General features: G+C 41.2%; 1 protein-coding gene and 1 long non-coding RNA gene across 7 annotated transcripts in view; one reads left to right on the top strand and one right to left on the bottom strand.

Annotated features, from left to right (window-relative positions):
* Positions 1-24,191, bottom strand: part of LOC148891879 (voltage-dependent R-type calcium channel subunit alpha-1E-like) — a 117,064-nt gene that overhangs the window by 12,273 nt on the left and 80,600 nt on the right. For all 6 annotated transcript variants that reach the window (XM_089008707.1, XM_089008699.1, XM_089008701.1 and 3 more), the window contains 28 exons: positions 24,110-24,179; positions 23,433-23,550; positions 22,405-22,472; positions 22,216-22,283; positions 19,355-20,101; positions 18,195-18,409; positions 17,987-18,119; positions 17,782-17,911; positions 16,774-16,833; positions 16,588-16,694; positions 14,943-15,039; positions 14,265-14,425; positions 13,878-14,015; positions 13,595-13,796; positions 11,943-12,107; positions 11,187-11,297; positions 11,019-11,099; positions 10,813-10,932; positions 8,192-8,257; positions 7,578-7,669; positions 7,313-7,487; positions 7,117-7,244; positions 5,993-6,089; positions 5,796-5,901; positions 2,340-2,447; positions 2,165-2,265; positions 1,954-2,060; positions 1,772-1,871 (listed from right to left, as the gene is read on the bottom strand). In XM_089008707.1, coding sequence (XP_088864833.1) covers positions 1,772-1,871; positions 1,954-2,060; positions 2,165-2,265; positions 2,340-2,447; positions 5,796-5,901; positions 5,993-6,089; positions 7,117-7,244; positions 7,313-7,487; positions 7,578-7,669; positions 8,192-8,257; positions 10,813-10,932; positions 11,019-11,099; positions 11,187-11,297; positions 11,943-12,107; positions 13,595-13,796; positions 13,878-14,015; positions 14,265-14,425; positions 14,943-15,039; positions 16,588-16,694; positions 16,774-16,833; positions 17,782-17,911; positions 17,987-18,119; positions 18,195-18,409; positions 19,355-20,101; positions 22,216-22,283; positions 22,405-22,472; positions 23,433-23,550; positions 24,110-24,179 — 3,871 coding nt within the window. The remainder of the gene's footprint in view (positions 1-1,771; positions 1,872-1,953; positions 2,061-2,164; positions 2,266-2,339; positions 2,448-5,795; positions 5,902-5,992; positions 6,090-7,116; positions 7,245-7,312; positions 7,488-7,577; positions 7,670-8,191; positions 8,258-10,812; positions 10,933-11,018; positions 11,100-11,186; positions 11,298-11,942; positions 12,108-13,594; positions 13,797-13,877; positions 14,016-14,264; positions 14,426-14,942; positions 15,040-16,587; positions 16,695-16,773; positions 16,834-17,781; positions 17,912-17,986; positions 18,120-18,194; positions 18,410-19,354; positions 20,102-22,215; positions 22,284-22,404; positions 22,473-23,432; positions 23,551-24,109; positions 24,180-24,191) is intronic.
* LOC148891881 (uncharacterized) lies at positions 9,379-13,748 on the top strand. The gene is made up of 3 exons (XR_016116475.1): positions 9,379-9,624; positions 9,988-10,096; positions 13,610-13,748. It is a non-coding gene; the product is annotated as an uncharacterized LOC148891881 (long non-coding RNA).

Below are 24,191 nucleotides of genomic sequence, written 5' to 3'. Positions count from 1 at the left end.
TGGGGCTGTTTTCGTGACCGAAGTAAACCTGGCACGGTGGGTTGAAAATCTTTTGATTGTAATGGCATTTCACAAATGTGCACGGGTCATCGAATACGAGAGAGTGGTTAGCGCCGTGAATGGAGTGGTCACAGCCAACATAAATTATGGCCAATAAAAACATCTCTGTTATGCAGTTTGTTAGGTCGGATCGCTAAAAGGAGGTTAAGATCTTAGCGAAAGAAAATAGATGGTTTGAAAGGGGAGTAAAAGAAGCTATTTTTTTTAAAAAAAATAGTAAAACCCTTCACTAAATCGCCTTGGTGGTGTGAGGTTTAATTTGGATCGTGCTTACATCAGATTTGGGAGGGACATCTTCTGCTGGTACGTGGCTTAGAAAAGGCCACACTTAAATTAGCTGACTTAAAGGACAACCGACGGCACTTTTTTGTTTTTTTAACTGACACCAGAAAAACGTTTTATAGCATCTAAAATACCCAAAACATGCAGTTTGATATTTTTATTCAAATGCAAAACACCAATAAAAATGACTTAAAGTGTCCAAAATCTGCCAAAAATTGAGCTGCGAATTGGGAATTTTCATAAAGTCCCGCCCCCAGTTTGTGACGTCACGCCAAGACATCTTGCATTGCTTGAAATCTAAACAATGGCTTCAGATTCGGAGAATATGCTTTCTTGTTACACATCCAGTTATGAATATGATTCAAATAGTTCTGAAGAGGAAAGCATACATGTTTGCAATTGATTAAATAATTTATTCCATGCCATTTTGAGGCAACATTGGGGAGAAACAATCACCAGAAAAGAGGCACAAAATGGCGACCTCCTGTGGCCACTTCCATTATCACAGGCTGATAAATTCCTTATATGGAGCTTGGACACCCTCTTCTGGCGGCTTTTGTGTGAAACACAGGTTTTTCAGACCAAACAATACAGCAAAATACATTGACGTGATTAAAGGACCGCTACAATGCGTTTTTTTACAGTCAAGGGCGGTCCTTTAGTGACGTCACGTACGGACTCGTCACCAACTCAAACACAAGACTTCCTGAATATTAAGCGCAAGTCTTAAAACGTAAAATATAGCTATATGCGGTGGAATCTTTTTAAAATACGCTCAGTAGAAGTCATTTAAAGCCATTTTACAAATTATGGACACAATTTGTCCAGAGACGTCGGTTGTCCTTGAAAGAACCACCTCAGTATGCAGAATCTTACAACAGACTTCTTAGGCCATTACCACATAGGCTTAGTCATGCCGTGATGAGCTGATACCAGAGTGAATGGGGCAATCAGGCCAGTCATAGACCATAATCAGTCAGGACAATAGTGGTAATCAGTGTAGCCTCGGGGAATAGTCCTCTGCTCCCCCAACCTTAGAGCAGGGACCTATCATAGTAGAGGTCTGTAACGACCACCTCTGGACAGTAGGGATATATATAGGGCATCAGCGACCAGGAAAGTTTTAGTTCGCTGACGAAGCCTCTTGAATGAGAAGCGAAACGTCCTACACCTTCAAAGAAGAACAGATGACGGCTGAAGAAACCTTATCGATGGACCACACCTGTACGACTCAGAGCTTACACAGACGCATGACATTGTTTACGATGCTCCCTGGATTGAAGTCACCTAAGATTTGCACGATGATGACGCCACATTTCATATATTTTCTCAGAAAAATTGCCATGCACTCCAAATTGTTCAACTTTGGAGGCTCAGCTCAAGTGTAGATGACAGTTATAATGTGTACAAATAGTTTCTCCTTGCTCACCAAGTTTTCTTGCTGACCAGCATCTGTATCTGAACTCATGGACTGCAAAAAGAGCTCTTGTGGTGAAATAGGACTCAAAGCCACAAAGCCTCCACGTGTCCTGTATAGTGATTGGACACACAATAAAACATGTAAACACGTAAAAAGATGTATGCATGCTTACAAAGTAAAACTCAACTTACAGGGCCGATCCGGCGCTGTGGCCCATCATGGGCAAAGGCTGCGTGTTGGAGAGAATGTCTTCTGGAAGGGTGGATGCATCCAGACGTTTGAAGATCAGGTTGCTCTTCTGATTTCAAAAACAGCAACCACATTGTCATTTCTATTCAATTTTGAAATGTGTTAAGGATGAAGGAATGAAGTTAAGGATGCCATGATGTCGTTGGCCCTGACCTGAGCTTCCAGCTGCTGCCGCAGCTTCTTGGCTTTGCTCTGTTTGAAGTAGTCCATGATCATCATGGAGGCGTAAATCTTCCCCACTGTCATATCTGTGTCTGCAAAGGTGACTCATGTCAACGCTTCAGCTAACGCTAACAAGGCTGCTTGACGGTCAAAACGGAGGCCAAACCTTTGTTGATGGGCACAAGGAGGTCCAAGTTCTTCTGCGGCAGATAGGGCCAGATGATGCCAATCTCCTTTTGAAGTTCGGCATCCAAGGCAATGCGGTCTTCGCCACCTGAGACACATGCATTCACAAGTTTTGACTCAGAAATTGTACACTAGCGTAAAGAAAAGGAAGGCTGTGGGATTGCTGTATCAGATATGTTGGTTTGACAATTGCTGAATGTTAACGTCATTACCAACAGTTTCATTGAACATGACATGCAAGAATGAACTTGATAAGACCCATGCTGCTTCACAAAAGCATGATTAATTACCATCGAGCAAAAGGTTTCTTCAGCCGTCATCTACACGTTGAAGGTGTCGGATGTTTCGGTCCTCATCCGAAGAGCTTCGTTAGCGAACAAAAGTTGTGCTGGTAACCCTGGCCCTTTATCTTTAATGGACAGAGTTGGCTGTGCCAGACCTCTGCTCTGATAGGTCCCTGTGCCCATCCCCTGCTCTGATAGGTCCCTGCTGTATGGTTGGGGGACCAGAGGACCACTCCCTGAAGCCAATCTGTTTACCGCTATTGTACTAGCCCAGGCATGGGCAAACTACGGCCCGCGGGCCACATACGGCCCATTAGGCTTCTTAATCCGGCCCGCCGAATTTGCCCAAATTATAGTACAAACAGTGTCTAAAACTCATGACAAAAAGTTAGCGAACAACGGAGCAGATAACTGAAAAGTTGCCTGTCCCATTTTTCACAACTTGAAGCACAAAGAGACAACTAATCACATTAAAAAAACATTGTAACAAAGTATAAAGTTTTTTTTTAATCAAGAATGCACCGACTACAAACGCTACCTTGCTTAATTTACGGTAAACGTGCATGGCTGTTGATTTTGCCGCAGTAGTCGATAGTCATGGCGGTGCACAATGCAACGTTTGCATTGCTTCCTACGAGCCACTAAGCCCCTTTCATAAGTCTCACGTACACTTTACAGTCACGGTTTCATGTAAATTTACGTTTTGTAGCGTCACATATGTTGTTAGCTTCTTTTGAATCTTTCTTCTGGTCTGAGGTTCTGTGCATCTATTTTGGAAAATGACATGCAATTGCACGACTTTATAACGCTTGCGAAAGTCCGGAAGAAAGAAGCAGGCTTCTGATTGGCTGCCGTGCCGAGTATGCAAATTTCAACTGCAAGTAGTCTATGTTTGTGTGCTCGGCGACGGTACACGTGTTTTGTTTGTGCGTGAAGGCGAGGGCGTCAGTGAGGAGTTTGTTGAGCGCGCGGTCAGGACAAACCATCTATGATTTGGCGGAATTTAACACAAGTAGGTATTATTGAGCTTGAATATTTCGTTGTGTAATAATATGTTTTGAATTTTGAAAGTGATTCCATTTTTCAATAAATGTTGATTTCTTTAACTTTGCCCCTTCGATGGAAACTTGTTAAAAACAGACGCAATCCTGATAAATCACAGTGCATTTCCTCCTCTAAGTATGTGCGAAATAGTATGTAAACGCCATATTCCTTGAGACAAATTTATTAACTGATCAGGGATATTTTTCACATTTGAAAGACAATTAATAAATTGGGTTGTAGTGTTCTTACTGTGCTATGAGGTTTGTACATACTACATTTAAAGGACAACCGGCACCATTTTTTGTTTTTGTTTCCCACTGACATCAGGCAGGCTGATATTTTTAGTTAAATGAAAAACACCAATAAAAATGACTTCAAAATGAATCCGGAAATGGTCAGTTTCAGAAGGTCCCACCCCCCTGTTCGTGACATCGCGCCAAGACGTCTTGCCTTTGATCGCGAATCAAAACAATGGCTTCAGATTCGGAGAAGATGTTTTCTTGTTACTCATCCAGTTATGAATATGATTCAAATAGTTCTAAAGAGGAAAGCATAAATGTTTGCAATTGATTCAAGGAGTCCTCCCATATCAATTCGAGCCGTCAATGACAGCAATGTAGCACCCAGAAAATGCAGAAGATTGCGCCCAAGCTCCGTTGGAAATGGTCTGATTTGTCAGCTGGGAATTTGTGTCAGCGAATATCAAATAGTTGTCTTGGTGCAACACACAACGATTCACCATCGCGTTATTTATGTGTTTTCTTTCTAATTTCACCATCAACACGGATCCACACGAAGTTTTCAGACCAAACAAAGTACCCAAAATGCGTTGTATGTCGCTTTCTCGGTCAGGGGCGGTCCAAACGTGACGTCACTTCCGGCATCGACATCAACTCGAAAACAAGACTTCATGAATATTCAGCGCAAGTCTTAAAACGTAAACTATAGCTATATGCTGTGGAATCTTTGTAAAATACGCTCAGTCGAAGTCATTTGAAGTGATTTTATAAATTATGGACATAACTTGTTCAGAGTATTTCCGGCCCAAACACTCCCTCCGAATGCTCCTGGCCCGGCCCGTCTGTCAAATTTTAGAACCCAATGCGGCCCGCGAGTCAAAAAGTTTGCCCACCCCTGTACTAGCCCTTGCTCTGGTTTCACCTCATTAGCATGACTAAGCCTACATACAGTGACGTGCGGTGAGGTTCATGGCTGGTGAGGCACTGACGTCATCACAGTCAGATTTACAAACATATGAACTCCACAGAGTAGCTTATTCACCATTTGATTGGCAACAGTTAACGTATTGTTTAAAATTTCATGTCAGCATTCTTTATATATACAAACTGTAGCATCGAAAAAAATAATTAAAAAAACGTTATTATGGTGTTACCTTTAAATGTACTTATAAATGAAGTCCAAGTCTCTCTGTCTCAATGGAGATCACTGCCAGTGAAGAAAGTCGTCCTTGATCAGTCCTGTTCTGACTGTAAGTTTTCAGTCTTTTGTGCTGAGAATGATGATGGACTGTGATGGTACTCACCATTAATATGAATTGTTTTCCATTCCTCATGATTGGTAAAAATCGGAATGAAAGTCAACTTGCCGGGTCCATATGTGAAGTATCGCTAGCCAGCCTGCACACTGCTCATTAGTTTGCACGCTTGCTTTCTGCTGTCTCTCGCAGAAATATATTGATGCTAACGTTAGCATTGGGCTAGTCAAATTGCCACTGACATTCGACTGTTTTATCGATGGTATGGTTTCATTGCAAATTAGAACCACAGCAGAACCTTTTCTCTCCACAAAGGCGAATCCTTTGGTCCATTCAACCTGAAATGTACGATACTCGTCATCTTTTCAAAAAGGGGCGTTTACCTGTTTCGACATGAACGGCACCTGAGTCAGTATCATCCAATCAAAATTGCGCTTTCCGCCAACTGCCGCCCAAACAGGAAATGAACAGCGAAAAAGCGAGAATATGTATTTAATTTTATCGGCGGGCCAGATCCAATCATCAAAAGAGCCATATATGGCACGCGAGCCATAGGTTCCCGACCCCTGGGCTAGACGCACACCAAAAACACACATAGGCATCTGCTCCTCACCTCGGGCTATTTTGATGTCCAGCGCCGTGCGTATGAGTGACATGAGCGTGGAGGTGAAGTGTACTGTCATGTCCTCGTCCACCGGCATGTTCATCAGCACCAGCCTCTGTATGACAATAAAATAGGGAGGGTTGTTTTCCACAGTTTTGTTTCCTCCAACGTTTCCCGTCTCATTATAAAGAACTGTATCTTGTTACCTTATAGGCAATCTTAGCAGGGCATTTTTTGCCCAGGCCCAGCGGTGGGGACATGTGTGTTAACATCTCATACATGGCGGTGTAGTGGATGCGTCCACTTCATCGTGTAATAAGACGAAAGGAGAACAGAAAAGAGAGGCATCATTGTTCTGTGTCATCGCAATTTGAACATATCTGCCGTCCTCTGCGAGAGAAACTGCTAAAACTACAGTACTTGATGGGGTATGCTCAAGAACCCTCCGCCCCTTTAAATTTGGACATAAAATAACATTTTGGTTATACACTGTACATCAATCTAATGCGATGTGATATAGAATATGTAGCTCTTTTCAAATATTTAGGATTGAAAATGTTCCCATTGTGTTACTATTAAAGGCTTTCTGAAATCAATTGAATGTTTCCCCTGGTCGATTGTGTTCGTCACAGTTTAGCTAATACATTAGAATTGACCACATTAAAAAAAAAAAAAAAAAAAAAAACACGAACAAGAACCAATTATTAACACGTTAAAATAATAAAAGTAAAAACAATCCAATAAGCAAATGAACAGGAAACAAAGAAAGATAAAATAATTTCCTCAATTTTATTGATACACATAGTGATGGCAGCCCAATGGACCAGTGGTTTGTGTGCAGAGGTACTGGATTCAATTCTAGCACTCGGCTTTCTGTGTGGAGTTTACATGTTCTCTTTGTGCCTGCGTGGCTTTTCTCTGGGTACTCCAGTTTCCTCCAATATTCCAAAAACACACATTACTAATGCCAAATGACAGCTGGGTTAGGCTCCAGCACCCTTGTGAGGATAAAATGGATGGATGGATGCATGGATTGATGAATTGTGGATCTCATTGAATGGTGTCGGTAGCTATCACTCTCAGAAAATTCCTACGTAAAATTGGAATATCTTTTCCAGTACCAAATTTCAACATCCAAAATAGAAAATAGATAAATAAATAAATAAATACATACATAATCAAAAGATAATACAAAAATAAACACAAAACACATGAAAAACAACTTTCAATATAAGTAATTTAATACAAATAACGTTTAAATCTAACTCATTTCCTGTATTTGTTCTTTGATTAAATTCCCACAACATTGAAAGCAAGAGATGGATCTCACCATGCCAAACGGTCATATTCTCCCCAAATTCTGACAAACTCGTCCAGGTGATGCGGTCCAAGAATTGAGGAGTCTCGCGTCAGGTATTCAAAGTTATCCATAATGACAGCCACAAACAGATTTAACATCTACAAGTGATAAAGCACATTAAAACTGAAGAAGAAAATCATCACTTGTGTTGAGTTCGACTTCTGACCAGAAAAGAGCTGAAGAAGATGAAGGAGACAAAGTAACAGTAAGCGAAGTCTGTGCCGCAGCCTCCTTCGTGATCCGGGGACAAGGTGAAGGGGCTGATGGAGGGATCGGGCTCACACTCCTGACCCGACAGACAGGACAGCATGATCTCCTGCCAGGATTCCCCCGTTGCACTCCTGAGGGTTTAAAACCAGCGAGTGGCTCATTTGCATCACATTAAAGTACATGGTGAACATCAAGATGCGCTAACTCAGTTTGAGACCCACCTGAAAAGCAGCATGAGGGCACCGAAAAATGTCTTGAAGTTGTTATGCTGATTGATGTGGCTCTCGTCATTCAGCTTGATGTTCCCAAACACCTGAAAGACAGGATACTAAAATTGCATTACTGGTAACACCGGAATAAGGTGGAACCTCCAAAGGGAACACGATCCTCTGCGTTGTTGACTGATAAATTGCTCTTTTAAAAAAACTCCCAAAGTGGCGTAAATTATTAATAATAATAATTTGTTGCATAACATAATGTTCATATGAATTCATTCACTTTTTTTAAACATGTAGATTGTTTTAAGCAGCATCTTGAAATTCTCACAAGATCATCACAAATATGACAAGAACAAGCTTTTTATTGATAAGCTTCTCTGGTTGTTTTCCTTTATGCTTTAAGCTAGGTGCAGTTCGAGTTCGAGCATCTGCTTGGTCAAGTGAATTGGGCATTGTCTGTACAAATATTAAAATGCATGACGTAGTGCAGCACAAACTGTTATTGATATTTGCTGATGTGACACACCATGGTGGTTTGAACCTCAGCTCTTAATTTAGTCAAACCTAAAATGTTCCACTTTGGAGGTTCCGTGCGAAGAGTCAACCGGCGACCTCACCTGCATTCCGATGATGGCGTAAATGAAGAAGAGCATGGCGATGAGCAGGCAGACATAAGGAAGTGCCTGTTTGACACAAAGGCTACAAGTGACTGTCCATTTTCTCTTGAATACAAAAGCACATAATATCCATAACTGACTTGGCCTGCAGGTCATATGACTGTCTGCTGTGCTTTTGTCTGGGTTTGACCATTTCCTGGTTAATCACTGCTGTATTTCAGTGCAGCAGAAACAAAAGAATCTTGGTGTAACTTCATGCTTATCCAATTGCTTACACAAGAACCTATTATGTGAGTGTGTGTAGTGCTCATTTCTAAAAATGTTGGAATTAGTTTATATACACATCCTAAAAAACATCTAATGTTATTTCATTTCTACTTATTTTTATCAGTTAGTCTATATATGTACGTATGTAGTTTAGTTATTTGTCTGTTAGTTTAGTATATATGTATCAGTGACGTGCAGTCAGTGGAGGCAGGGGAGGCAGTGCCTCACCTGTCATCATGGAAAGCTGTCATGGAAATATCAAATGAAAAAATAAATTAAACAGTTATATGTATTTAGTGATTTGTACTTTAATGTTCTTGTCCATTTAACTTCACCGTTTTAGGATTTTTTTCAAAATCGCTGAATTTTCACATTTACCGTTCAAATACTAAGTAGAGACGAGCGGAGAGGCAGCAGCCGGCTGAGCCTCACCATGGATTGCGCAATCACTATGCTAAACTGTGCTGGCTTGCTCTGCAGTGAGACCGCACTGCTGTCCTTCTGCATATCGCTCTTAAAGCGTTCAAACACGTTTAGTATATGAACTAAATTTCTACAGTTTAGCTGCTGTATATAATGTAGAGTCATTGTACATTATAAACACTGTACTACAGTGTCTATTTTGTTTTATTTTTATCAAAACGCTGTGCGTAGGTGAGGCAAACAGTTCTCCCGCCTCATGACAGGCAGGGGGCGCTTGTGATTCCAGAGATACTTCTTACTCCACGTCTGCAGAATAATAGAATTAGAGACATAAAGCTACAGTAAACAGTTAGCAAGTAAAGTGCAACCCTGCAGTTATTTTTTTCGTGTTGCTTGGCCTCACTTTCAGAATGGAGGATTACATATCTAAATTGAAAGAATTTTCTAAACTGGACTTTCAATCGAAGGAGGAGGTAATAATTAAAGGAAGACCAACACCGGAGCTAAAAGGTTTGCTTCAGACAACGGGACACAATACTCGCTCTTTTCAGGCGGACTGGTACACACGAAAAGGCTGGCTGTGTGGATGTCCAGCAAGAAACCGCCTTTTCTGCTTTTCCTGCCTTCTGTTCTCAACTTGTGACAATGTCTGGACTCAAATGGCATATTGCGACCTGAAAAATTTACAACGGAGCCTCATCAAACATGAGCGAAGACTCAACATCAGCATCCACAATGCTAAGGTAAAGGAGAAGCGGGAGCTTTTAAAAGATCTCATCAATGCCACCTGCTTCCTTGCCAAACAACAGCTGGCATTTCGTGAAAATGATGAAAGTGAAGGCTCCGCTAATCGTGGCTACTATGTTGAACTATTACATGCTTTCGCTAGCGAGTCATTTTGGGACATCCACTGTATTTTCTAGCCTGTGAAACAGAATACAGAACGATTTAATTGAAGCAGTTGGTGATGTCATTAGAAATGACATTAAAAAGGAGATCGGTGCAGCCCAATTTGTTGCTGTAGAAATAGACGAGATTGTCATTCTCAGCACTGAAAACATACAGTCGGAACGGGACTGATCAAGGACGACTTTCTTCACTGGCAGTGATCTCCGTTGAGACAGAGAGACTTTTAAAACTGAAGAAAGATAAGGAAGGCTTCTACAAAGAAGTTATCGATGCCTTTCTTCAGAAGGAGCGGCGCATGGACTAAAGGTAACACGATAAAAACGTTTTTTTAAATTATTTTTTTTTCTATGCTCCAGTTTTTATACAGTATATAAAGAATGCTGACATGAAATTTTAAACAAAATACGTTAACTGTTGCCAATCAAATGGTGAATAAACTACTCTGTAGAGTTAATATGTTTGTAAATCTGACTATGATGACGTCAGTGCCTCACCAGCCATGAACCTCACCGCACGTCACTGATATGTATGTAAAACTTTAAGCTATCTTGTTTCAGTCTAATATCATATCAAATATCCTGTGTCCTGTGTGTAAAGTGTCCTTGAGATTTTTGAAAGGCGCTTATAAATAAAATGTATTATTATTATTGTATTTCGTAGCTTTTTTTCAAAAGGGTGTCACTCCTGTGGTCTATATCTGCTGGAGACAACTTCCTCCCTGTCTCTCTCTTGGCCCCCTCTGCTCCTGCCCTGAAGACCATACCTATTTCTCTGCCTGCCTAAGAAATAAATAATCTTTTTGCATATGACCTTGCCTCCTGCTGATTAAATATTACCACCAACAGCAGCGAATAACAGAACCAGGAGAAGAACAACAATTGATCCAATAAAAATCTTGTTTGGATTGGAATTATTTTAATTACCATGTGAATGTGGGTCAAGAATAAGGGCTGAAGAGGCAAAATATGTACACAAATGAAAATAAATAATTCCTCTTTGGTAGGAAGGTAAAATTTTCCAACCTTGAAAGACTGTACAAAGGTCCAGAGCAGAATACGAATGGTGTAACCCTGCCTCAGCAGCTTGATCAAGCGGGCCGTCCGGAAGAGTTTTAGGAAACTCATGTTGATGGTGTTCATCGACTGGAACATAGAAGAGGAAGCACATAATAATTTTGGATTTATAAATAATTCCACCACATACTGTATTTGGAGCATTTCCGTTTCACCTGTAAATCCACAACAATCTCAGTGATGCTGCCGAGCACCGTGATGAAGTCAAAAATATTCCACGTATCTCTGAAATAATTCTGAGGGAAATAAAACAACGGCACTGTCATATCCTTTCCATTTCTTTTATATTGCACACTTTTGTGGCTTTGCGTGTTCTTTCTCACCACAAAACCAAAAGCCATGATCTTCATAATGCACTCCAGGGAGAAGAGGACGGTAAAGGCAGTATTCAGATGCTTCAGGACAGCGTCATAGGCTGTGGGGGCCGAGTGGTACTGAACGAATATTAAAAGGACACATTAGGAGTCCGTCTTCATCATGTTAATTGCAATAAACAGCCGTTATTTGTTTTTCAATGATCTGTACTATTTCAATTTGTCAGAAGACTCACAACATGCTCATTTCACTGGAATACACCATGCAATAGACATTATGACTGTAATTTTTGTAATCATATATAATATGCTTACATGAATATGTGTATAAACGTACATTTGTACTATTAAAGGCCCCCCCGCTTGAACACATTGATGTTCTAAATCTCCATTCACTGACTGTTATTCATTTATACAAAACAGGTACACCGGTCGGATTGTACTGCATTTTATAAAAGTATCATGAAAATTTGCATATAATGTACAGTATAAGATATTAAAAATGCAAATTATTTGGAAAGGAATATTTGTACATGCATTTGCACAGATAAGAGCTCCAGATCTAATATTATCTTGTTGTAAATCTTGAATAATTAACTTTGCACAAAAGTCAATTTTGCAACATCATATCATGATTGTAATGGTACAGATTTAGATTCAGTATCTTAAAAGATTAAAAAACAAAAATCACATCAAATGAATAATTTCGACTGGTACTCTGTGCAGTTTATTTCATATTTGACTATAGTTGAGCATTATTTTTACCTTCATCATGAGGACCACTGTGTTGAGGGCGATCATTACCAGCACAGTGTACTCGAAAGAGGACGATGCTACAAAGTGCCACAACTTGTACTGGAAGGTTTGCCTGTTCTGGGGCATGTAGCGCGTCATGGGCTTGGCACTGATAGCAAAGTCAATGCAAGCTCTCTGAAAAGGACAAAAAAATATCTTGAGCATTATGAGTGTTTGAAGTAGAGTCTGCCCGGTGGCCCGGGGCGTACAACTTTTACGTCGGGCGTACAACTTTCAAAATGTCACTTCTTCAAGAAAAAAAAGTGTTTTTTTTTTTTCAAATCAAACGTTTGTTTTATTCAATAAAGCAAAAGCTACAAACAAAACGCTACAAGCCACGTGGACTCCTCTATCGCAGCGGCTTTCAAAACTCTCAAGTACACTTTTCAGCCAGGGTGTAGTCCGAAGCACGAAACAAGCTTCTGATTGGCTGCCGGTGCCTCGTATGCAAATTGCCAAACGAACGTTCATTTGGCAATTTGCATACGAGGCACCGTCAGCCAATCAGAAGCCTGCTTCGGACTACACCCAGACTGAAAAGTGTACTTGAGAGTTTTGAAAGCCGCTTAGAAAGAGGAATCCACGTAGCTTGGAGCAGACAACACAATGCAAACATTGCAGTGTGCATCATGACGACAACTGGAGCAAAATCTTCAGCAAAGGATATTTACCATAAATTAGCAAGGGAGCATTTGGGGTAGGTACTTCCTTAATTAAAAAAAATCCTTTATACTTTGCAACAATGTGTTTTTTTTGTGATGAGATGTCTTTTTGTGTTTTAAGTTAAGTTTAATTGGGGCAGGCAACTTTATGGTCGGGCCGGCAACTTTTCAGAGTTGTCTGCTCGGGTGTCCACTAACTTTTTGTCATGAGTTTCAGACACTGGCATTATGCCTCAAGTGTGATATCGACATGGCGACCATAGCTAATCGAAAATGCGCAAACTCTTCCATTTTCATTTATACTGGCGAATCCACATTTGGTGATTGGCTATTTATGATGGAGTAGACCACACACATTCGTAAATTGGCACTCAAAGATATTTTCTCTCTCGCCATTTAACCCATTCACTGCCAGACGTGCAAAAATGTGTCCACTCCTATGCCAGGGTTTTTGTTATTGTCACTCGAATTCCAGGACCCACAGAATATTGAGTTTCAAAACTACATAAACATTCAATGCAGTGTAAGACTCTGTTCTTTCATCAGAAAAAAACTGAGTTAATTCCTAAATTATATGTGCCTGGAGTTATATGAGCTTGAAATGAGGGCGGCTGTCCAAAAAACAATGCAACACATAAATATTGGTTTATATAGGGCTTTAACAACAGCTGAAGCTGGAACTAAGCGCTTACATGGAAAAAAGGGAAATGCTGCCCCCTTGTGAAAGGGAAAAAACATTGTCAGAGGCCATGGCCAAAAGCTTTATCGGCACCCAAACAAGAAAAAACAAAAACAAACAAATTCGGGAATGGCGCTCTACGTCATATTTTCAATTTCCAAATAAATTTGTGAATGGCAGTGAAAGAGTGAAAAATAAATAATGGTGTTAAAGATCGGCATGTGTGTACACTGCATGACAGTGCTTGTGCGTGTGTGGTGGTAGATGTGACAAAGCCGCACCTCATTCTTCTCCAGGCTGCACTCCTGAATCATCTTGTCACCCTGCTCCTGGAAGGTGATGATGATCAGAGCCACAAAGATGTTGACGAAGAAGAAGGGAAAGACCACAAAGTACACCACGTAGAAAACAGACATCTCCATGCGGTTGCCTCGACTTGGCCCCATGCTCTCCTCTGTCACGTCGGTGGAGTGCTGTAGTACCCTGTCGGCCAGACAACCTCAACTTTGTTTCTGCCATTCGTTAGAATCGTTCATGTCATCCGCGTACTAGAAAGACACTGACTGAGGCCATCCTTCGCCGGTGGAGACGGTAAAGAGAGTTAGGAGTGCCCAGCAAACGTTATCGTAGTGGAACTCATGTCTCTTCCACTCTCTCCTCTTCACCTCCTTCTTGTCCCTGGTGTAGTCAATGTAGTAGCCCCTTTGAAGCAAACAAACACCAATACAGTACATTCTTGAATGGCCACTCCCCAGCAATCCGGTAGAAGTGTCTAAGCTAAAACCCCTTTCAAAAATTCAATGATGTTCACTTTGACAATAAAGATGACCTTGACCTAATCCCGGTTCAGAGTAATATTAACCATCCATATATTGGACTAAGCTAAAAACAGTTCATCCTATGCCAGGAAGAGAACTAGTAGATGGGTGGCCTTTTGGTGCACGCACTTACTGGCACTCCTTCTCTGTGTTCATGGAGCTGTCAGTGCAGTAGAAGAACTTGCCCTTGAAAAGCTGCACGGCGATGACGGCGAAGATGAACATGAATAGCTGGTACACGATGAGGATATTGAAGACGTTTTTCAGGGATGTCACCACACAGTCAAAGACGGCCTACAAAAATACATAGGGACAGACCGGGGAAATATCGTGAACCTGTTACTGGGTGTCTCCAGTAGGTGGCAGATGACGGCCATTCCTTCAGTGTGCACACCTGCTGCCCCTATTACTTCGATTTAAGGACTGACAAAACCCCTGCATCTTTCCAGATTATTGGATATTGTGGCTGCTCTTGCTCTCGTCGTGGTTTTTCTTGTTCTCTTAGTTCAATGTTCTGCTGAATATTGTCTTTGTTTTGTTATTTCATCTTGGTTTTCTTTTATCGAGTGAATTGGACACTTGACATTTCGTTTGGTTCTCAGGTAATTATTTTCCATTGCCTTTTGCAGGTGCTTTTGTTAATGTATTGTTTTTTTCCCGGTAAGTGTTGACCATCGATTCCTGTTTGGTTTTTAATTGGAGTTTTGTTTGTTTCTGAGATCCTCAACATTATTTGTGTGAATTTGAACCTGACACAAACAAAAGGTGTGCTGAAGTTCATTTCAAAGGGTAAATGCGCGCAAATGTTTACTTTGAGTTTAGGAAGCCTCTTGATGGTCTTGAGAGGTCGCAGAACTCTCAGAACGCGGAGGGACTTGATGGTCTTGATGTCTCGACCTTTGTTGTTTCTGTTCAAAACGTTGAAATGTGATGTTTAGGGTCAAGCTTGAGCACTTTTGAACTAGTGCACTACAACCAAAAAAATTCTAGAAAAAAATATGTATGGATTATAAAGACAACAAAGCATTCCAAATTTTATGTGTGTGACTCTTTCAACTCTATACTGTACAAACAAATGAGGTCTGATTCAGGGCTGGCCCAGTCCAGTGCTTGAGAGCTCTTTTCCATCCTGGTTGAGATGTCTCCCTCTTGTAACACACCCAAATGAAACAGGGACAAATATCAAACTCCTGAATATGTTTCTTAAGATCGGTTCATTTCATTTCGGGGAGTTTGAGGAATGAGTAGGACAGGTGGTCTCTATGACCAGACTTAGCCACCCCCGATCAAGTGCCTTTAAATGGTTTAAATTCTGGAGGTTTTGCACAGTATTAACTTACTGGAGTCAGAGTAGCCTTTCTAAAAAACATTTGTGATTCAAAGGCAAACACCACAAATGCACAAGTAGAGGACTAAACAATAAATACATATTTTTTTTAATACATACATACATAAATACAAATAAAACAAAAACTGTGGAGGGGGAAAAATTGAAGGTGAGTCTTCATGTCTCTAACAAGTATGTGGTTGTCCACTGTGTTACAATTCACATCAAGTGAAGGTTAAAACCGAGACTGGGTGGAATGTACATCAGTCATAGCTTCCTGAAACATTCATCAGAATCAGAAAGCCTTTAATCGTTCCACAATGGGGAAATTTGCAGTCCATAGCACCAATTTCAAAGGGGATGGCGGTGAGGGGGCGGTAACTCTGATGATTTTGGGAGGCAAGAAATAAAATTTGAAATACACCCAACAACAGTACACCGATTTAAACAAAAAACAAAACCAAAAAGGCAAAACAAAGAACATGACAACAAACGTTTACTGCAAGGGTGTCAAACTCATTTTGTGCCGCGGGCCACGTTGTAGTTAGGGTTTCCGCTCTAGGGCTGTTATGAATTTGTAGAATCCATTAGAATGTTTACCAGGGACAATTTGAAATTTTGATTCAGACTTCAGCAAGCATCATGGAATTTCACAAGTTTGATTTGCTATTGCGGGCCGAATTAAATGATGTGATGGGCCAAATTTGTCCCCCGGGCTTTGACTTTGACACCTGTGGTTTAGTGTGGCATAATTAAATGTTTACCCCATCACATTCCTGGGTGCCCCCACAGAGACAAAATCCACAGGAACAACAGAGAATGAGGGGGCAGAGGCATAAGGAGAGAGACACACCGTGAGCTGGAAGAGTCACAGCTATAAAGTCACAACAGAGATATTAACAATAGGCCAAAGCATTAAAAGGGTTATTTGTGACACTGAGAGACAACAGAAATAATTACTGCAAAATCCTGACAATATATAATAAAACAGAAATCCAGCTTTGTTTCTTGTGTCATTGAAGCACAATGCAGTGAAAAGTGATATATAATCATTGTGCATGGCCACTGGTTACTGGCAGTGAGTCAACACGTTAGTCACTGGCAGACGGGTGCTTATATGGTGACTCACGTCAGAGCAAAGGCAATGAGCGCTCCCACCACCACAATGAAGTCCAGGAGGTTCCACATGTCTCGAAAGTAGGAGCCATCGTGCAGGATGAGGCCCTGGTCGATCATCTTAAATAGAAACGCGCACAGTTCGAGTCATGTCACAGTGATGGTTTCACAGCGGTGAATGATGATGTCATACACCTACCTTGATGATCATTTCAAAGGTGAACACCCCAGTGAAGACATAATCAAAATAACGGAGGACCTGATTTGAAAAGAAGAAAGTCATTCTTTTTTACAACCAATAACATTCAGTTAAAGCTGGTGTGTTTCCTCGCCCTGCCGTGTGGTATCTACTTCAAGCTTGGGTCCTCTACCAGAGATCTGGTGGCTTGAGGGTTCTGTGCAGGATCTGAGCTGTTCCAAGTATTTCCCTTTTCTGCACGGAAAAATGATGTTCCTGTGATATCTGCCGCAGAAATCCACCCAGTTTGGAGGTCACCCAATCACTTGTGGCACCAGTGTTATTTTTATCCTGCACATTCTATCCACTTCTTCCCTCAGTCCTTTGTATTTCTACGTCTGAATCTGGACATTCAGGTAGACAGGATCTAGGCCTGGTTGTTGTCAACTACCTTCAGTGGTCTCTGCAATCTTCATTATGGAGGTGCTAGTCCATAATTTGTACCGATGTTCAAGGAAATTATTCCTGCTACCTGGTTATGGCGCTCCATGTATGCCATTGTGATATTAATGGGCACTATCCCGGAGGAAAGAACTGGTCTCCAAGAATATGTCAAGACCATGTCCATTTAGCAAATGGCACAGGCAAAAGAATCCCAAGAAGTAGTCGAAAGTAGTAGAAAGAGTAGTAGTAGAAAGAGAACCCCTGTGTACGACCAAAAAAAGCAATAAACAAATCGTAGTTGACATTGAGAAACCATCCCCAGTGGCTAGAAAACATTGGACTGAAAGCAAGCACAGGGACACTAATTGTGGCAGCACATGAACACAAGACTGCCTGTTTATTGAAGCTGATATGATAATTTTGAAATGTGCCTGGATTAACTAAACCTTTTAGAAATCACCTATTGACAACAAGGGGTAAGTGCACACACGTAAATAGTACAGGTGCAAGTAAACTCCGTCCGACCATATATCAGCCATCAGTTACAATTGTGTACAATGCGTGAGCTCAAGATTGTTTTTGTACCTTGTTTCTTTCTGAACTGGTGCAAACGGGGTCCTCAGCGGCTAGCGCAATGCTGCTCGCCACAATCACAAGGAGGATGCTCATCTCGAAGTAGCGTAAATTGACAATGTAGTGGCAGATTCTTCTAATCCTATGGACCAAACATGAGTGGAACAAACCGTTGTAATTCACTTCGTGAAAGTAATAGGAATTTGCATGATCGTACGGGTTTGAGGCTTTGAAGAGAAACATGCTGCCCGGAGCAACAGGTTTGGAAGCGATAGGAGGGTCGTCTTCCTCAGTGTCTTCCTCTCTGTCTCTCTTTCCAGAATGGTAGGCTTCTAGCTTTTTACTGTTCACTGGGAGGCAAAAACCTTGCGTCTGAATTGGTGTGACATAGATCTTTGTGTCTCTTTGACAACAGCTGATACTACCTGTCATGGGTGTCAACTCCAGCAGCGGTTGTGAGGACATCTCAATGGCCACGCATCCTTCTGGAATGGACTTGTCACGGTGGAAGGAGCCTGCAGATTTCTTAGCTTCAAGTGCGCACACTGTGTACTCCGTGGCTTCCAGACCCATCTCCGCTGGGATGCTTGGACAGTCCAGAAGCCGCTCGCACTGAGGAGGCTCAGGAATGTCAGATATCCTGATACAAAAGACAAATGCACGGTGCTACAGATTTGATCAAAAGACCTCTTTTCAAAACCTTACACCACAGTGGCCAACAGTGGTCCTCAAGGGCCGCCTACCAAGCACATTTTAGAAGTCTCCCTTGTTCAACACATCTGATTAATTAGTAAGCTTTACCGGAGCCTATTAATGATTTGTTGGAGGTGGGAGGCATCTAAAGCAGGCCGGATAGGAGCTCTTCAGGACCTTAGTTGGACACCTTTGCCCAGACTGTCAAAAATAGTTTCAAAATTGTAATCTTGTCAAGACACTAAAAGCATCTTACCAAAGGAGTATAGATACACTCCCTTAAACTTTTCCTCGACTAAAACGTTTAAAAAGGCGCTGAAAAAAGCCCAATATATATTACTTGACAAGTGAGCAGAAGTATGCTTTTAATGTACAGGTACTGTCTCTCCACAAGAGAGTCCGGGGACTCTCTCAGGGTATGACAGCTTCCCTCCCAAAATAAATTAAATATATTCCTGATAGGGCAGGGGTGTCTAACTAAAGCGCTGGTATCCTGCCTGGTTTCCATCTCTCCCTGCGGAAAACACACCCGATTTAAATGATCAACTCATCAGCAAGCTCTGAAGAAGCAAGACAACACGAGTAATAATTTGAATCAGGTGTGTTGCTTGAGGGAGAGATGGAAAACAAACCCGATTTAAATGATCAACTCATCAGCAAGCTCTGAAGAAGCAAGACAACACGAGCGATAATTTGAATCAGGTGTGTTGCTTGAGGGAGAGATGGAAAACAACTACCAGGACAACTGCCCCTGAGGACCATCTTTGGACATCGAAACTAAGCTACTACAGGTATCTTCCAAATGGAGTACAGTTTCCTTATTATAAAAGAGAGGATCATTCCTGCCCCATCGATAAGACATTATCAAGGTAACCTTTTCCTGACAGTCTACCTTCCATCTTCTCCAATGTCAGCATACGGGTTGACGATAGACATTCCAGTATCATCTTGGAGCTGTCTTTCTGCGTCAGCTTTCTCCTCATGCTCCTCCCTCTCATCCAAGATCTTTCTCTCTTGACTGAGTGAGCGCTTGAACAACAGTGGATCATGTGGAGTCTGTGCACAGTCCAGGCTCTTGGCCTCAGTGCGAGCCTCACGGTGTCGGTGGCGTCTGTGTCTGGCTCCTTCCTCTGGCCTTTGTCCCGGTCTGAATTTGCGGGCCATCCTGTGTCGACCTCCACCTGTAGCTCGGTGGTTAGTGCCACCCGCATGCTCCTCAGTCAGGTTGACCAAAGGCTCAGCCATAGGGGGTTCAGGCATGGGGATGGTTATGGACATGGGTGGCTCAGGTAAGGGCATCGCCACAGACATGGGGGACTCAGACATGTGCGCGGGGCTTGCTTCAGTGGACAATGCAGGTACATGTTGGGTGCTTGGGGTTTCCATGGTCTCTTCGGCAGGGCTACTGAAGAGTTCCTCCCTGCTAGCCATCTGCCGGCGTTTGCGCAGCTGATTGGCCCTCTGCTCCCAAACGGACATGTTCACTTTTCTTCGCCTCTCGCGGCGGTTGGCAAAGGCGTTAGAGGTGTTGAGGGGCTGCTCATCTGTGGCCCCCATTGCTCCGTCTGCATCATCGGGGAAGGTTGGTCGGCCTCGGTGGATGGCCCGTTTCCTGTAGAGGTAGGGTCTTCTTCTACCACTAAAGAGCACAATACACACAATATGAATACTTGGCGGAAAACAACCCAATTATAAAGGACTAGTTTGACATTCTGGACATTTGAGTGAGACGGCTGATTGTAATCCAATATCTATTAAATCCTAATGTAACTTAGTCAAGCACGGCATATGCAGTTAAAAAGAGAAACAGCTAGCCAGATTCTGCCTCAAAAGTTAAATGTTAGGTGCTGATAATATGAAAATGACTGCCTCCAAATTCACTTGTGCTGTCAATGAAGCAAAATCAAAGTGTGCTGTTTTGTTTTTGACTGAATGAAAGAAGTCCTGCTAGTTGTTTCCCCATGCAAAGCCAACAGATTTTAGAACAAGTTCTACCTGTTACTATTTCTTAAATGCAAGTATTTTCCAAAAAGTCACACTACTGCTTCAGTGATGGAAAAGAACATTCAGACTAATATTACTGTAGCATACCAGTTATGCAAGATATAAAATAAACATAAAATGAAAATTTCCAGAAAAGATGAGACCTTTTCTGTGACTCTAAAACTGTAATGGGGACAATATGTGATATAGTACCAAGCTGAAGAAATAAAGGCATCCAAAAAAAAGAGGAAAACATGAGGTTAGGAGATTATACAGTAAAATTCACAAGACCACAAACGGGAAAGTGCAGGATTAACACAAAAGCATAGTGTCAAATCTAAAGAACATAATTTCAACAAGTGTTTCAGTGAGACATTTCTGGAGAAGAAGACAGATACATATAGTTTTACTTACTGTTATTCTGATTCTGTTGTTGTCCATGTAATAAATGAATGATGATTTTAAAACAAGACATTAGTTTTACAACATAGACAGAACATTGGGGACACAGTCCAAAACGTGACCTCTAATTACCATGATGTGCAATTGTACAGTTTTTCATGATATGGTTATGACAGCAAATGGATGCATTTTAAATAATCTCTATGGTTCTTATAGCATCTACAATGAAATGTGCTCTCATGGAGACCAAATTTAATTTCGGCCTGTGCCACTTTACAACAGGCATAAAACAAGACAACATGATGAAATAGCAGAACACATTAAAACACTGCAAAATCATCTTTCCAGTGCGTCCAACAAACAAATGACACAATGAAAGAATATGAGCATAACGTTAAAATTGCTGCATTGAAAATAACCCACTGTGTGTTGGTGGAGCAAAAGAAAAAAAGAATACAATATGCAAATTTAAGCATGTAATCTAAACTAAAATAAATTGTGAGTTTAATTAACTCCATATTATTTCATCAACTGGTTGGATGAATAAAACCATATGGATAAAGACACATTATTCAAAGAACACCATCATCTACTTTAAAAATGTCAAAATCTAAATCCAGATGATTCCACTGTGTATCCAGCCACTTAACAAAATAAAACAAACAAAATCACTTTTGGCGAAACTTTTTTCTTTTTTTGAATGTATGCAGAAACATATTGAGTGTTTGACCTTAGAGGGGGAGGTTGGTTAATTATTTTTGTATAATTTACTTGGTACAAAATGTTAACATTTACAATGTTAGAGAAATATTCCATCCATCCATTATTCCATCCGCCCATCCATCCATCCATCCACATAAGGCTCTATATCATGCAACTGTTTTCATATTTGTTGATCCACCCAAATACATGGTCCGAGTTTGTAAATTAATTCATTAAAAGCATGCAAAGCTAATGTGCACAGCCTGAGCGTAAGCCATGTCCATGCTTGGATGAGACACTGTTAAATTTTAAGGGGGGGGGGACTGAAGGGGGCAGAAGTGTCATGGTTTTTATTTCTGTGTGACGCTGCAGCCATTAGTAGTATATCTACCTTCCAAAATGTGTCTTCTCGCACTAGACCCTCACAAACAGACTGAATAGCTGCAGTCGAAAATGAGTGGATCATGAGGTGTGAGGTCACTGCCGGGCCAAATTCATGATCCATCTCCGAGCAAAATAATAGAAACAATCTTCAGAGGTCATTACACATCAAGTGGTGTTCGGGATTCATTCAAAACACATCGAATGAAGCAACGGGGGATGATACAAGTAATTTTTTTCTCCCATCCTCGCATGGTCACGTGTTAATGTTAACCCTTAACTTACTCAGATATTAAGCCATCTCGGCCTCTGGCATACCGTTGGTTGAAGAACTCTTCCTCTTCTTCTTCATCCTAGCAAAGACAACAGGGAGGTTATTTGATACATGACACATATTTTTCAATCTCATTTTAGTGGAAAGTGCCCCTGCACGGGCATTTAGAGGACAACAAAAAGAGGCGTTACAGATCAAACCTTTGTCAATTCCTGTGCATTGGCGAGATTATCCACAGCGATGGCCAAAAAGACATTGAGGAGGGTATCTGACAGAGAGAATGTTAAGAACAAATGCCACTAACTTATTTGCATGTAATAATAATAATAATAATAATAATAATAATAATAATAATCCATTTCATTTCTGAGCGCCTTTCAAAACTCTCAAGGTCACTTTACAGTCACAGGATACGTTTTTCTGTGGGGGAGCAGTACAATATTCTATCTTTGCCGTTTTATCTTGATTTTTTTTAAAGCTTTCTTTTATGGAAATTAGCTCAGACCCGCAATTTTGAAGCGTGTTATTGATTTTCTCAATGCAAACACTTAATATCGCAAATTAGACTGTTTACGGCCTCCAAACCCAAAAGCATCCAGAGAGAAGCAGCCATGAGGCAAAGCTAGCACAGTCAGAATTAGAATCTGAAAATCTTAATTCGTCCCACAATGGGGAAAATTGCAGTCCACAGCAGTAATTTGAAAGGGGATGCGGTGTGTGTGTGTGTGTGTGTGTGTGTGTGTGTGTGTGGGGGGGGGGGGGGGGGTAAAGGATAGGAACAAGATATTCTAAGCATTGCAAAATAAAAATGTCAAGTGTATACTGTAAATGTGCAAAATCGTTTCACAAAAAAACTGTACATAGTGCAAGTATCAAAAAAGGAATATTGATATATTGCATCAACCCATATTTACAAGTTTTTTTTTGTGTTTTTTTTCTTCACATGTGATCATTGAGTCTTGCTGTAATGTCTGAGCACGAATGCAAAGCGTCCAGTGCTTCTCACAGCCACTAAGGAGCACGCTTGCTTGATACGCTGGAATCAAGACAAAACAACACAATACTTTGAGAGATTTATGTCCTAAATTACATTCTTATACAAACTACTCATGAGTCTCCAGCTACATAAATAAACAAGACAATTTTCAGCTTCGTTATGATGAAACGAGTGAGTGAGAACATTTATCATAGTCAAATTCATTCTACTCTTCAGTGTCATCAAGGATACAGTTTCCAAATAGGGTGAGCACAATGAAGTAGATGGACGACCACATGCCATACTGCACGCCTCCTTGTGAGCGAATGCCGTTGTACATCACTTCATTCCAGTCTTCACCCGTCAATATCTGCGAATTAATAAGCACTGTTTGACTAAACACAAGAGTGAATGAGTGGCATCAAGAATTCTGCACGCTCTAAGATATGAATTGGAATGTTGATGATGAATCTCTGAATACACTGTGGCCATTTTCCTTTAGTGGCGACCCCATCAAGGAAAAAAATACAGTGATTTAGACAAATAAGACACATGCATGAGATCTTTTGGGCAAGGGTGAAGCTTTTACATAGCTCTTCTATTAGATGACACCTCCATCTAATGTTGGGAGTTTCAAGTGAAGTGGACAAGCAAATATAGTAAGGAATAAAATAACAGCAAGTAAACATTGCAGGTTGTGAGAATGTAGTCCCCGTTGAGCTTGTGGCAGCTCTGATAGAGATTTATTTCCTGTGTATAGTGTTGATGCTCGCATATGTGTGCATGGATGTGTAGGCGGGTAGCGGAGGCGAGGTCGGGACGATGAGCGAGCGATCAGAGTTTTTTTAATCTGTGCCCGGTGTGAGAAATCTCCTAGGGTGCAATGTGTCATGGAGGCAGAATGCGGGAAGGAGGAGGGGGAACCAAACCTGAAAGACTGTCATGATCGCAGCTGGAAACGTGTCAAAGTTGGTCGGAGTGTAATCTTCAAAGATGAACCTAGAGGGGAGG

This window comes from Hippocampus bargibanti, linkage group LG11 (genome assembly GCF_051943395.1).
Source record: "Hippocampus bargibanti isolate YZ-2025 linkage group LG11, ASM5194339v1, whole genome shotgun sequence".
In the NCBI taxonomy this organism is placed as follows: domain Eukaryota; kingdom Metazoa; phylum Chordata; class Actinopteri; order Syngnathiformes; family Syngnathidae; genus Hippocampus; species Hippocampus bargibanti.
The sequence above is the reverse complement of the archived record's forward strand: the minus strand, read 5'-3'. Positions and strand labels throughout refer to the sequence as shown.